General features: G+C 38.2%; 1 protein-coding gene across 4 annotated transcripts in view; it reads left to right on the top strand.

Annotated features, from left to right (window-relative positions):
- Positions 1-15,302, top strand: part of LOC110817823 (RAD3-like DNA-binding helicase protein) — a 76,604-nt gene that overhangs the window by 5,478 nt on the left and 55,824 nt on the right. For all 4 annotated transcript variants that reach the window (XM_088221097.1, XM_088221094.1, XM_088221093.1 and 1 more), the window contains exon 3: positions 12,403-12,551. In XM_088221097.1, the coding sequence (XP_088077223.1) occupies positions 12,403-12,551 (149 nt within the window). The remainder of the gene's footprint in view (positions 1-12,402; positions 12,552-15,302) is intronic.

Genomic DNA, 15,302 nt, shown 5'->3' with positions numbered 1-15,302 from the left:
GAGACCAAAATCAGGACAAGTAGAATACTCATCCTTCATCCTATCAAAACCTAAGGGAAGACCGAGATATTTTATAAGGAGTTTTGTCATTTCCACCCTATCAATCCCACAAGGGAATCGTCATTGTCCCAACCTCCAGTTTTGACCATCTTGAATTTATTTAAGTTTGTGTCTAGGCCAAATATAGCTTGAAAACATAGAAGAACACAACTAAGACCTAGGATCACCCTCTCATTCAGTAGACAAAAAATCAACGTATCATCAGCGAAAAAACAAATAAGAGACTTCAACCTGCTGATTTTTTCTCCCCACCCATACTCCTTTCACTAAATCCAATTCCTTCGCTTTTTCAATCAACTTATTCAAGGCTTCCATGACTATTATGAAAAGTAAAGGCAAAAGCAGATTTCCTTGCCGTAGACCCCTTAGATACCTTGAAAAATGAGGAAGGACTTTCATTGATCATCACAACAAAGGAGGGAGTAGATATGCACGTTTGTATCCATCTTCTCCACTTCCATCCAAACCCTAATTTTCTTAGCATATAATCCAGAAAGTCCTAGCTAACATGATCATACACTTTCTCCATGTCCAACTTGCATAGTATCCTTCACTCTTGTTGCTTTCAAGGTTGTCTACCACTTTGTTAGTCACAATCACTGCATCCATAATTTGCCTCCCTTCTACAAAAGCATGCTGGCTTTCCCCAATAACCGAACCCAAAACACTGGACAATTTTTGATAATAACTCTGAAATCAGTTTGTAGATGCATATCACCAAGTTTATAGGTCGAAATTCTTTAATATTTTCCGCCCTTTCTTTCTTTGCAAGTAGGACCAGGAACGTGGAGTTTAATGATTTCAAACACATCCATCAAATCATTCTTGACCAAATGACAAAATTCTTGTAAAAATCTCATGTCGAAGTCATCAATACCTGGGGCTTTGTCACTTTTGCAATCCATGAGAGTACCTTTAATCCCTTCTTCCATGAATTCCTTCTTAATATTGGTTCTAACATCATCACCCAACATCTTAAACTGCAGATTATCTAGTCTAGATCTTCTTCCAAGATCTTCATATTACAAATTAGAAAATAAAATGCTGGCTTCTTACCTCATGTCTCTATTACCCATGATATTTCATTTGTCCAAAATTAATGCACCAACATAATTTCATCTCCTCCTGTTGCTAGTTAAATAGTGGAAGTATCTAGTGTTTCTATCGCCTTCTTTGATCCACTTCTTTCTCAACTTTTGTTTCCATGAGATCTCATCCATCCTCAATTTGTATGCTAGGTCCGTGCTCAACCCTTCTCTTTTACCCCTTCCCTCCGAAACACCCCTCTCCCTCTCATTCTTATCAGTATTTTTTTTTTTGTGAAATAAAAAAGTATAGATATATTAATAAAGCACCAACGGAGTGCAACCCATGTACAAAAGTATTACATTTTGGTTAGACAATCAATAATATACCCAAAATCATCCATCCTATACATGTTATGTCCCAAAATTAAAGACCCAAAAAGATGTAACCATCTATCTTTAATTTTAATGAAGTCATTATCTATTTCTTTGGAAATTCTACCATTCATTTCCTTTCATATAATCCAAAAAACAGGGAGTGAAAGAAGATTAAACAGCTTCTTCCTTCCTTTACCCAGACTAGCCCACGCCCCCAGTTCCTCTCTAACTGACCCAACCATCACCCCGTTCACCCCGGACAGTCTAAAGATTGAGCACCATAACTTGTACACAGCAGGACAATGAAAAATAAGATGATTGCAAGTTTCAGCCTCACTCTTGCACATACAGTATATGTTCACCAGCACCATACCCCTTCTCACCAAATTATCCACAGTTAAAATACAATTCCTTCTGGCCTCCCAAGCAAAAAAAAACAGTCTTCGGAGGGGCCTGAACTTTCCAAATCTGGTTGGCAAGAAAATTATTGAATCTGCATATGCTGCCTTTCATAATGTGTTCATAGTAAGATTTTACTGTAAATGTCTCTTTTTCTTGTGCTTCCAAACCAACCTATCTCTGTCACCAGTTAATTTAACATTGGACAGCACCCGAAGCAGAGCCTCATATTCCTCCACTTCCCAATGCTTTTGATTTCTAATCACTGCAATATTGCATGCCCTTCCACTCCCGGCATCACACATTTCCTCCACAGGCATTTTTATTACTCGCAATTGTGAATATTATGGGAAATCTATCCATAAAACAACCTCCTTCCTCCCAAACATCAGTCCAAAAACACACATTATTTCCTTTCCCAACCTTCCATTTGACACATTCCCTTGAGCAGCCACTTTCATTAGCAATACACTTCCAAAAACCAGTCCCATAACTCCCCCGGTTGTTTCCCAAACACCTCTCCCGTTCCACAAACCCCACCTCGCATTCATCACCCTTTTCCACAGCCCACCCTCATTCAAATATCTCCACAGTCATTTGCCATGAAGGGCCCTCTTCATATGAATAAGTGATTTAATGCCTAGCCCTCCATCTCTAACCGGATTTTTCACCTCCTTCCAATTCATAAGGTGCATTCTCCTTCTCTCCTTATCGTCGCCCCAAAGAAATCTATATTGAATTTTTTTCAGTTTTTTACCAACATGAATTGGAACCTTAAGGGTAGAGAAGTAATAAATAGGAATGTTAGAAAGAACACTCTTCACTAATGTAAGACGACCACCATTGAATAAGATAATTCTGCTTCCGCATAGCTAATATGTTCTAAAAAATTTCAACTACCGGATCCCAAATGTTTTTCTCTTTGTATGTCACAGCCAATGGTATGCCTAAATACTTAAGAGGAAGTATGACAGATTTACACCCCAGGACATCAGCAAGATCTTCATCCCCCCTCTCCCTAAATCTAACAATCTCGGATTTATTTAAGTTAATATTGAGACCTGAGACAGTATGAAAACATGGCAAAAAAGTTCCAAGCTTTTCCACCATTTCCTTCTTTGCTTGACAAAAGATCAAAGTATCTTCAGCAAAAAATAAGTGAAAAATCTGTTCCTGTTGATTATTCTTACCAACCCAAACGCCTGTAATCAACTCATTTTCCTTGGCCCTTTCTAACATCTTATTGAAAGCCTTTATAACCACCATAAAGAGGAAAGGGGAAAGTGGGTCCCTTTGTCTAAGATCCCTAGAGGCCTTAAAGAAAGATGATGAACCACATTAATCATAACCACAAATAATGTTGTAGAAATACAAACCTTAATCCACCTCCTCCACGTCTCACCAAAACAATCTCCCTAGCATATAGTCAACAAAGTCCCAACACACGTGATCATAAGCCTTCTCCAGATCCAATTTACATAGTATGCCATCTTTGTTGCTGCTTATTAAATCATCAACCACTTCATTAGCTACCATCAATGATTTGTCTACCATCCATGAAAGCGTGTTGACACTCCCCAATAACTTTTCTCAAAACTTTCACCTTTATGCTATCCAACACTATAGAAATTAATTTGTAGATACAACCCACTAAACTAATGGATTTAAAATCGTTAATATTCTTAGCTCTTTTCTTGGCAATCAAGACAAAAAAGGTGGTATTCAATGATCTAACAAAAGACCAATTCCTACAGAATTCATTAAATAAATCCATAATATCCTTTTTAAACACAGACCAAAATTCTTGAAGAAACTTCATATTGAGACCATTGGGTCCCGGAGTTTTGTCCCCATTACAATCAAACAAACAAGATATGATCTCATCTTCTGTGAAAGCCACTTCCAACTCGTCTCTATCACTGTTCCCAAGGTGATTAAACTACGGATTGTTTAATTTTATTTTCCAACTAACCTCTTAACTATAGAAATCACCATAAAACTTGCTGGCAATCTCTCTCATCTGCTCATTACCCCTCACATTCACCCCTAGTAAACATCTCCTTCACATAGTTACATCGTCTTCTATGGCTAGCTAAACAATGGAAAAATTTAGTGTTGCGATCTCCATCTTTAATATACTTTTCCCTTGATTTCTATCTCCAAGAAATTTCCTCCATTCTAATATGATAAGCTTCCCCGAAATGCTGCCCCTCTCTTGCTCGCATCTTATCATCTGAAAGCCCCACATCAGCTTCTTTCATATCAAACTCAGCCACCTTTGCGATGAACTGATCAGTAATGCCTTGTTCCTTAGATCCCTCTTCCTTCGTCCACTTTTTTCTCATTTTTTAATTTTTTCAACTTGTGATCGATTTTGTAGCTCACTTTCCCTGCAACTATAGTCTTCCTCCAAGTTTTCATAACTAACTCTCTATAACCAGTAATTGTTAGCCATTTATTGTCCAATCGAAATGGAGATGGGCCCCAAACAATACCCTCAGCTGATAAACAAGTCGGGAAATGGTCAGAAATCAATTTATGCAGCAAACCTTGGGAAACTCTTGTCAAACGTGCTAGGAAATTTGCACAAACAAAACATCAATCAATTCTTGAGAAAGATGGACTGTCCTTTCCATTATACCACGTCCCCCCCATTAGTGGTAAATCCACTAAAATCAAATTATCCATCACCTCTCTAAAATCCTCCGCACACCCCACATCAAAAGTATGCTCGGATCTCTCACCTCTTCTCATCACGATATTGAAATAACCCCCAACTACCTAATTAAAGTCCCACCTCTTCTTACAATACTCTTAACTCTTGCCATAAAATAGCTCTTTCCTCCCTATTCCCCTTACAATACACATTCGTTAACACCCAAACATCACCTCCAGTAATATTTTTAGAGACATGCGAAATGGTCACCTCCCCAATACAAAACTCCTTACATCTAACCACTTCCTCTCCACATGACAATAACTCCATCTACCGCACCTTTAGCTGTTAAATGCTGCCAACCAATGTTCTTCCCTCCCCACAAACTCCTCACCTCATCATGAGACATGCACTCCATTTTTGTTTCTTGTAAGTATGCAACACTCATCTTCCGTCTTTTCAAACATTCTCTCACAATGTCTCTCTTCAAATCATTCAACCCCCTAACATTCCATAATACAATTGTATCTATCATTTTTTTGTTTGTTTATCTCCTTTCCTCCCCCCTTACTCCTACATCTACAATCATAATTTATTGAAGATTGTAATCTCCTTAATTCCCTGGATTCACCATCCCCCTGTTTCCTCTTCTCTCTACTGCTGGTACCCTTAGCCTTCTTTTGCATTTTCCTCTTTCTACTTATATATTCAAAGAACTTAGTCAGCTACTCCTGCAAACCTTCAAAAGACAGTCCCATCATGTTGCTAACTTCCACAATATCCTAGTAAATCCCCATCACCACATTCAGATCTCTTGGTGCTCTACTGGATGAACTTCGGTTCCACCTTTGAGTCACAGACCTCCCCCTCGACCATCAACTCTCCTTCCATTGGCATTATTGTCCAAGACGCATCTGTTTCTCCATTGCTTCCATCGCTCAGTTCCTCTTTTTCCTCATGACACTCCCGATTTTCCTCTTTGTCCAACTGTGAGCCCTCTTCACTTCTTTTCCCCTTGCTTTCAACAATCACACCCTCCATCACCTCACCTCAAGCCTCTCACCTCTCCCCCCCCCCCCCCCCCCAACGGGCTCGATATCATTTATGCCAACCTCCTCATTTTCACCCTCTGAGTCTGTTGCCATCTCTGTCACCCCATTCTTGCACAACCCATTCTCTTTCTGCCCTAAACTCGACTCCCCAACTGGTTCTCCAACTTCTTTCGGTGTTGGGTTACCTAAATTGGACTCAAGTGTCCTTGTCAAGACCCACTTAACATTTAGTTCTTTGGGTTTAAAATGCACTCTACTTGGGCTTGCATTCACAGACCCTTCTCCTTTCTCGTCCCACCACAATTGTTTGGGCCTGTTAGTCCCCTTAAGTGGAGACCCAGTTGTTTTCGTGCTCCAACCCACATCTCCCCCATTCTGTTTGGGCCTTGCATATATTGAGACCGGGCACCCTGTCTACTTGAAACTGGTTTGCCAACAACCCGTTCCACTTCCTTTCCAGATCCCTGGTTTGCCCTATCCGCTTCTCTTGTTCCATGCTTGCTTTCGCCGCTGCCACATGTGATCTCAAACCTACCCCTTCAATGGACACCTGCACCTCCCTGAAGCAATGTGGACAATGGAAAGTTCTGGTCAAAGATACACTATTGTTCTTCTCATCCCTTCCATACTGATATTCGCAGGCATTGGTTCCTTCTGATTGGGGTTAACAATCTTTTGGTCCGCTAGATCATGAGTGTCCTCGATCTCTTGAATGATGTTGTTCATTCTCTTTTCTTCTTTTAGCTGTTCTTTTTTGGTCCACTTATTGATCTCATCTTTCAAGAATCTCAATTTGAAAGCCACCCTGTAGCTAACTTTACCATTTACCTTATCTCTTTATAAGTTTTCTCGATCATGCTTCTGAAGCTTTTTACCTTCAACCACTTGTTGTCAATTCTGAGCGGGATCAAGCCCTACTTAATGCCATCAGAAGCAATACAAATTAAAAGTGGTCGAAAGTTGGTCTGCATAGCACTTTATGAGACAACCTTGCAAGCTGGCTTAAGAAATCTGCCGACACAAAAAAGGTCAATTTTAGAAAAAGGACTTTTATTATTTGACCATGTCCATCATCCACCCGATAAAGGCAAGTCACCAAACTCATCTTTTCCATGTCATCTTTAAACTCCTCAGGATATGAAATTGAAAATTGATCCGCGATCTGTCACTCCTCTTCAACACCATGTTAAAGTCACACCTACCACCCATTTGGTACCCCACTTCAGTTTACTTTCCTCCAACTCCCTCTCTAGTGCTCGACAATAAACACCAATTAATTTCCATACCTTCCCCCATAGTATTCTAAAAAACACAAGATACAATAGACTTCCCTAGCAACACTTCCTTACACCTCACTATGTCCTCTCTCCAAGCAATCATTCTACCTCCCGTAGTCGTCTTTGCCAGAATAAAGTACCACCTCAACTCCTAAACCCTCCACAGGCTTCTAGCCTCCTTTTCAGCAATTGTCTCCATTTTGGTTTCCTGAAAATAGATGACATTCAGTTTCCACCTATTCAAGCAACCTTTCATAATATCCCTCTTCTTCCTATCGTTTAATCGCCGAATATTTCAAGGAGTAATTTTACTTATCATTCATATTTTTATAGTTCTTCTCCCCCTTCCCAATATCTTTTTTCTTATAATCATAATTAATTGATGATTTTAACCCCTTCAGTTCATCTTCCTTTCCCCTGTTTTTCCCTCTCCCTCCCAATTAATTCGTTCCCCTTCCGCTTCTCCCTTCTCTTTTAGTCTTCTCAAAGATGCCCATCATTTGTTCTTTAATTCCTTTAAAAGAAACTCCTAACATTATACTTATTTTATGGATATTTTGCATAACCCCGATAGATTTTCAATTTTCTTCCAAACCCCCCACAATCATCTCGATTCCCACCTTTTCCATTGCTGCCCCCAACTTACATGTTTACAAATTCATTTTCAGATTCAACCAGAACCTGAGCCATTTGATTTCTTTCAGCATTCTCTTTGTCTTCTACTCAGATTTTTTCACTTGCCGCCTCCCCCTCCATCTTCTCGCACCTATTCTCCTCACTGCTTGTCCCCCCACCCCTCCTTTTCTTCATTTTTTCATTCCTCTTCTGTCACCCTAAAGCTTCCACATCGTCCTCTTCTTCCTGCCTCCCTGGATTCCCCCGAACGCCTTTAGCTCTGTCTCCCCCCTTTAGGGTTGAATTACTGGGGCGGGTTAGGTTTTTCTTCTGCCAAACCCATTTAATTTTAGGCCCATTGACCCATTTTTAAATGAACTCGATCCAGCTTGCTCGATCCGCTTCCCTTTCTCTATCCAGCCATATCTTTCATGGGTTTTTGTCCCATCGCCTTTCAGCCTCCTTACTGTGTTAAAACTCGAGCCCATTTTAGAGTTTTGTCCAAAACAACCCTGTAAGCGTGCGTTTTGGGTACTTGGATTTTGGCAAACTATTTATATGATTTTTGAAATTGACTCGCCCGCCTCCGAGTTGGATTCCCCCTGCCTTACCTGCATCACCTTCTTTCCCCTCTACTTGATAGTTGTTGCATAGAAGCCTATTGCCTCCACAGAAGCTCAAAACTCTGCTTGATAGTGCAAACAGTGAAATGTCTTCTTCCAACTATTGCTAATCACATTTTGTTTCTTTCATTTCATTTCTATAGATCATCATTTTCTTCTCCTTTCTCTCTGGGTTAATGATTTCACAATTCGCCAGTTCATAAACGGCCTTAATGACTTGCCACCAGCCTCTAGCTTTCGGTCCGTTGTGGATAAAAATATGCTTCACATCTTGCCCCGTTTCTTCCATTAGGAGCAGAAATCTTCCACTTTTATTCTATCCCGGGCAAACCACTGGTTATGCATCCTTCCCGTCTTATTCTTCCCCTAGGTCCTTTAGAACTACCACCAGCCATCCCACCTCGTCCTCTTCCAGAGAAATAATAACGCAAAAATACTTGCTATTTTCGCTTATTCTCATTCCCTTCATGTTTCTTCCCTTGTTTGCAAAATCAAAGGACTTCTCTATCATCACAAATTTCTTCCCCTCCGACATCGCTTTTCACTTCTCTTCTGGTCGGTTGAGGCGACGACCTTTCCATTCTCCTTTCCTTCACCTCCCTATTTTGCCCATATTGGGACCTCTCTCTCTACTACTTCTTTACCTTATTAATGCCGTAGCTCTTCATAGTCCCTGCTTTCTCTCTCTACTTTCTCTTTTTGGGAGGGAAGTGCAAGCCATTTGTGTTAAAATTTTTTTTGTCAATATTAGAAGGCAAATAAATTTTTTTAATACCTTCATGTGGGGCCTCTTCCTTGAGAATATCATCATTTTTAACTTTAATAACATTTTTGTGTGCAACTAAATTGAGATCCATCCCTAAAAAGATCAACTTGATCAAGAGGAATGATAATATCTTTCTCAATATCTTCTACTATTTCAATTACCTAATTTTTATGCTTATCTTCGATATTATTAGTTAATTGTTGATCATTAGGTTATAGTACTTTCATAAGATTTTGCTCGTTCACTAATCCATTCACCCTTGCATTATTTACTTGCTCTTCATGTTCTACTAATGTTTTAGATATTTTAGGTTCTTGTGTAACTAAAGATTCATGAGTTCCTCAATGTTTTTTTCATTTTCATTTCAAACATATCAATCTTATTACTTAAATCTTGGATAACTGTTTTTATATCTTCCATAACTTTATAAAAATAAAAAGTGCCATATTGTTTTCGTGATTTTCCTTTTAAAGGTGAAACACTTTCACCATTTTCGGCTTTGGAAGATAATTTTGAATTTCCATATGATAAGATGTATCATACAAGCAATATCCTTGGTGAAAATCTTGAGCCTAAATACCTTCTTAGCAAAATTCAATAAGTCATGAAAATTTGCATCCTTATAGAATTTCAATTGATTTTAATTCTCTTTCACATATATATTGATAAAAAAATTTCTTATAGATCATCTTGTAGGTCAACTTTTGTAAATGAATAACATGCTTGCTAGAATATAACTAAAACAACTTTGCTCATGTTTTAAATCCATTCAAAGTTGCTCCAAGCCAACTTGCCAAAAAAGTGAATATAAAACATGAACTCGACCAAACTATACTCAAAAAGTAAAAGAACATGCCTAAAAAGTCAAGACCTTATATGAAAATGTTGAATAAGTCTGAAATGGCTCCAAAGAAGTTGAATCGAATTGGGTTAAGCCAGTTTCATCTGGTCAACTAAAAGCTTCAGAACACCTTGACCAATGCACATTTTTTGGCATGCGGCATCACACGTTGGTTTCTAGCAACCTTCCTGCGATGATCTTTTGGTGTGGAGCTCAACAGGAGCACTGGTCCCAGGTCTAGTGGGCATTGCTTATCGTGGCCGAGAAGGAGTTTTGACAAAGCAACAATGAGGATGATTCCCGCAGCAAGTGCTTGCGTTTTCAGGCATTAGTGAACATCGAATTTGGTGGAGTTGATTGGACCCCTTTTAAGCCAAAAGAATGGGTTGTGTCGACTATCTCTTAGAGGTGGCTAGACATCACTTTGTCGATAGTTGCTGACTTCTCTCCCTAGTTGGCGACTATTTTAGGATTTTGGGGTTTTCTTTCTTTCTTTTTCTGTTTTTTTTTTTGGCTTTATGAAGAAAGAAATATCAGAGTGTTTTCTGAAGTAGAGGCTGTCTTTGGAAAGTAAGTTGCTAAGTAACCTATGGAAGCTAGGGAAACGTGTAAATTGAATTTAGGGGTACTACCAACTGATGTAGGATAAAAAGAGTTTGAAGATGGAACTTGAGAAAATTTATTAAGAACCAAACATGAAGATCTCGAATCTCAGTAAGTAAAAGAATAACTTATTATTTGATTAATAATTATGAATATCTATTAAACAACTAAACTAGGGTACCTTATTTATACGAACAAAAGTTCAATTAAAACTTCCCATGTCCCTTTATGCAAGACTTCTTGAAACTAGAAAAGAAAATTGAGTATTTTGTTCCTTTTAGTGTAAAACTTCCCAAAAACATTTGTTTTTTATTGGTCTACACCATATCTCTTATTAGGATCTTCTTGTTCGGCATCACAAGTGCATTTGTTTCTTAGCATTTCTAAAGTGAGTTCTTCCATGTTTGCCTGAAAGGATAGAGACAAACATCCAGCATAACAAGGGAGCGGAACAAAAAATAGAAGGGCAGAAGAGACTTGTTATTTGTGTATGAGGGCAGAAGAGACTTGTAATCATCTTTTACTTTGGTGCCCCATTGTTGACAGGTTGTGGATTATAATTTATGGGTTGCTTGGTGTTAATTGGCTGAAGACTGGTTCGGTGAGGGAGGAGTTGTGGGCTTAGAAGGGCATTAGTGGTCGCAGGAATCAAGTGAAGATTATTCTGCTCACTATTTTTAGGGTGGTGTGGAAGGGGAAAAATAGAAGGGCTTTTGATGCGGGTTGAAGATGTAGATGGTTTTGATATTCTTAAGAATAAATGGTTCCAAACCTTCAGTTTTTTGTTAAGAGATTATCCTCTATAGTCGAGGGAGGATTTTGGATAATCTTTTTGATACTTTAATTGATTTGTAAATACTGTACATGGGCGGCTCTCCTTTGGTGCCTATATTTATATACAGTCTCACACTTTTATTTAAAAAAACAAAAGAAAATATAAAGGACCAAATGGATGTCTTAATCTAGCAAACTTGCTAGGAGTAGAAGGTGAGGTCTTGAAGAGATTTTGTTGCTTTTCTAGGTTGGTATGGAGTCTCCAGAACATTCATGAAGGAAATAGTTATACTTTTGTTTTCGTCATTCTCTGTTTACAGATGCCCTTACTATCAATTGCTTCTTTTCTGAGACTGAATGTTTTCTTCCAATTGTTTGTCTTACAATATGGAAGCTCACATGGAATCTATATTTGTAGTCAAATAGATCTAGAGTGAAATACAAGATACGATTTGACACGCCGCTTGTGCTGATGGAATTGTCTATTATTGCTGTTATATTATGGTTATGAAGATAGAATAAACAATATTATTAGAAGGATCTTAATTGCATATTTCTGGATAGTTAATGCTATAATAACATGTTTGGTTCATTGAATGGAATAAAGCTACAATGTGTAACTATTCTGCAAGAATAGAATAGTTTTGTTACAAAATTGCATGTATGATGTTTTATTTGCAATAGCAATAGTTGATTACAGTTCATTACAATGTTCAATAGCACTGGGAGTTAGAATGAAACTGTAATAAGCAGACAATAATATCTTTCTTTATTAGATTTGTGTAGGAATGTATATAGTTCATCTATATATTAATAAAAATTATAAAATATTACATAATAAATTGATAAAATTTCATACATAATAAAATTCTGTATAAATCATATTAAAAGCCTCTTAATCATTGAAATTATTGGAATTTTTTCTTTGTACTCAAATTTAAAGAATTAAAAGATTCTTCAATTAATTAAAAATTTTTGGGAATATCAAACTGTCCATAATTATAAATTCCCAAACACACTCAAAATTAAAACTCATATTGACGAATAGGGTTGCAAGGGTCCTGAAAGTAAAATGAGGGGTTACAGCTAAGATTATAATCCTGATTCATGATTCTCCACTCGTTAATTGTTATTACAACTTTTTCAATAAAGAAAATTGCAAAGTAATCTTGATTAACCAATCAAATAATTTAATAAAATAATTTACATGCAATATCTGTTAAAATTCATGTCTATTTTTACCTTATATAATGATTGAATGTGCCATTATACTTTGACTACCTCAAAGGACTAATTTAATGAAAATTTAACTTCATTATTGGAATATATGCAGGCCAAAAATGGTAATATTAGGATCTCGGGAACAATTGTGCATTCATGATGAAGTGAGTTTACTTCGTGGAAAAGCACAAACAAATGCCTGTCATTATGTTTGCAGAAAGCGTAAAAGCGGTCGTTGTGCTCAGTTTACTCTTGCTGCTGGTAATTCTCCGCCGCTTGTTTGTGGTAGTTGCAATACTTTCAAAAATATGAAATTATATGTATTATTTTGTGGCACATGTTATTGTCCCATTTTGTCAATTTCAGTTTATTTTTTTTTATGCTAGCAAAGGAGGGGTAAGATATACTAAGTTACATGAGGTCCTATGACTAAAATGAAACTCAAGCTCACATGGAAGAGCACATGGGAGTTCATGGCAATATGAGAGCTTACATGGAAGCTCACAGCCTCAAGAGGAAGCATATGGAAAGATCAAATGGCCACAATTTAGGCTTCATAAAGCATGGAAGTCATGGCTTGGTCTATTTAAGTGGATCCAATTCAAGTTAAACAAAGTCCATATGGAGACAAGTCTATGATGAGTCCATTTCAAGGTGCATTTGGACTTTATGGATGGAAGATCACAAGAGCATGAACCAATAGACTCAAGAGAGATTTCTAAGTTTTTGTTAATGAATAGATCTATGAAAAGAAGAGCCTTGGGCCAAACTTTGAAGGGTTTAAGAGGGGAAAACTGAGCTCACCAAGTCAAGGAAGGAATCGGCCTCTAAAGTATCCAAAAATCCAAGAAACTCGAGCAACCAAGAGTCCTACGTGTTATGAACATGTGGAAGGCCCTTTTCCAAGAGTTTTTATCATCAAAGTCGAGCCTCAAGGTGTCTTAAAGCTTAAGGCAACAAGGCCAAGTAATTATCCACATGATAGACATCAAGAATCATCAAAATCTCCTTGACATTGTCTCCTCTTATCATGGATAGGTTGGGTGGAACTATAAAGCATATTAAACACATGGAGGATCAAGAATTCTAATTTGATAATTATATGCCAGATTCACTCATGATAAGGCAACTTGGATTCACACATGAGAAATTTTCTCTCACACAAGAGAATTTTACGCCTACGTCATCTCATGACAAACAACTAGCTTCTTCTCAAGAGTTCTATCCATGTACAATTCATGTTAATTCATAAAAAACGAGTCCTACAAATATGAGAAGCCAGCTAACAAATATCCTAAAAGGATTATGCACAATCGATTATTAAAAATAATGAGGGGATCATGTGCAAATTGGATATGGAGAAAGCTTATAATCATGTAAGTTTGGATTTTGTGGACTATGTATTAGAGAGATTAAGGTTTGAGTGGAAGTGGAGAAGGTGGATTTGTCTGTGTGTATATCCACTTCTTTTGCAGTGACGATTAATGGAGGCCCATCTTCCTTCTTTAAGGCATTAAGAGGCTTAAGATAAGGTGATTCCACTTTCTCCATTTATTATTCGTTATAGTAGTGGAAACCTTGAACAAGCTGTTAGAGAAAGTAAAGGAACTTGATTTGCTTCGGGGGATTAGAGAGGGGAGAAGAAATCAACAAGGCGAAATGTCTCGTTTCTTCTTTGCAGATGGTACTTTGATTTTCTGTCAATCGGAGTAGAGGATGATCCTGAGTCTGAGATGTATATTCCTTTGTTTTTAAGCTGTTTTGGGTTTGGACATCAACTTAAATAAATGAGAAATGATGAGAATCAGTGACCAAGGAGATGATGACACCCTTGCAGGGCTGTTGGGGTGTAGAATGGCAAAGCTTCCGATAAAATATCTGGGGCTGCCCTTGGTTCTAAATACAAGGAGATTGGAACTTGAGATCTGGTGATAGAGTTGTTTGAGAAGAGATTGACTAGCTGGAAGATGAATTTCTTGTCAAAGGGAGGTAGGCTTACTCTTATGTTATTCTTATCTATTATTTGTTGGCTCTCACAATTTTTTGAAGATAGCTGAGAAGTTGGAAAGAATTCAATGCTGTTTCCTTTAGGGGGATGATGAGGGAAGAAGGAGATATCACCTAGTAAATTGGGAGGAGGTGAAAAAGGCTGTGGGGCAAGGGGGTTGAGTCTTCGATCTTTGAGTGAGATAAATATGGCTTTAAATGGAAAATGGATATGGAGGTACTTGAAGGAAGAGGAGAGATTGTAAAAGAGTGTGGTGGAGGCCCGTTGGGGAAACTGGAGGTTGGTGGATTTTGGGGTGTAATGGGTAGAATATATGGCTTGGGCTTGTGGAGGAAAATTAGTGTGGGTAGTGGGAAATTTCTTGAATGTGTTTGATGGAAGTTAGGTAGGGGGAGCAAAATTCGATTTTGGTTGGATGAGTGGATTGAGGGAGGAAGTTTTAAAGATTGAGTCCCACAGATTTTTCTGCCATTTCTCAGGGGAAGGCATCCCAGTGGAGGCGACTTATGATGGGGGGAGGAATGGAGTGGACTGGAGTGTGGATTGGTTAAGAAACTTAATGATTGGGAGGTTGGTGGGTATGAAGCTTTACTCTACTTACTGTCTGATATGTAGGTGACTTGGGGTAGGGACCAACTTTACTGGAAACTGAAGAAAAATGGAGAGTTCATTGTTATATAATTTTTTGGACACTTGATGGGAGTGGGGCACATAAGATTGGATTGTTTCTCTACCAAACAGATATGGAAGATTCAGGCTCCGCCAAGAATTGCTTTGTTTGCTTGGGAGGCTGGTAAAGAATGTATTTTGACCATTGACAACCTGATGAGAAGAGAGAGAGTGATGGTAAAGGGTTGCTACCTGCGTAAGCATGGGCCTGCATCTTGCAACCACATTCTTCTATGCTGTTCTGTTACATATAACTTGTGGTCTATGGTGTATGGTCTTCTTGGGATTAGTTGGGTAATGGCGAGGTCGGTGAAGGAGAAGATTTAGGCTTCGGG

This window comes from Carica papaya, chromosome 5 (assembly GCF_054855325.1).
Source record: "Carica papaya isolate Zhongbai chromosome 5, ASM5485532v1, whole genome shotgun sequence".
Taxonomy (NCBI): Eukaryota; Viridiplantae; Streptophyta; class Magnoliopsida; order Brassicales; family Caricaceae; genus Carica; species Carica papaya.
The sequence above is the reverse complement of the archived record's forward strand: the minus strand, read 5'-3'. Positions and strand labels throughout refer to the sequence as shown.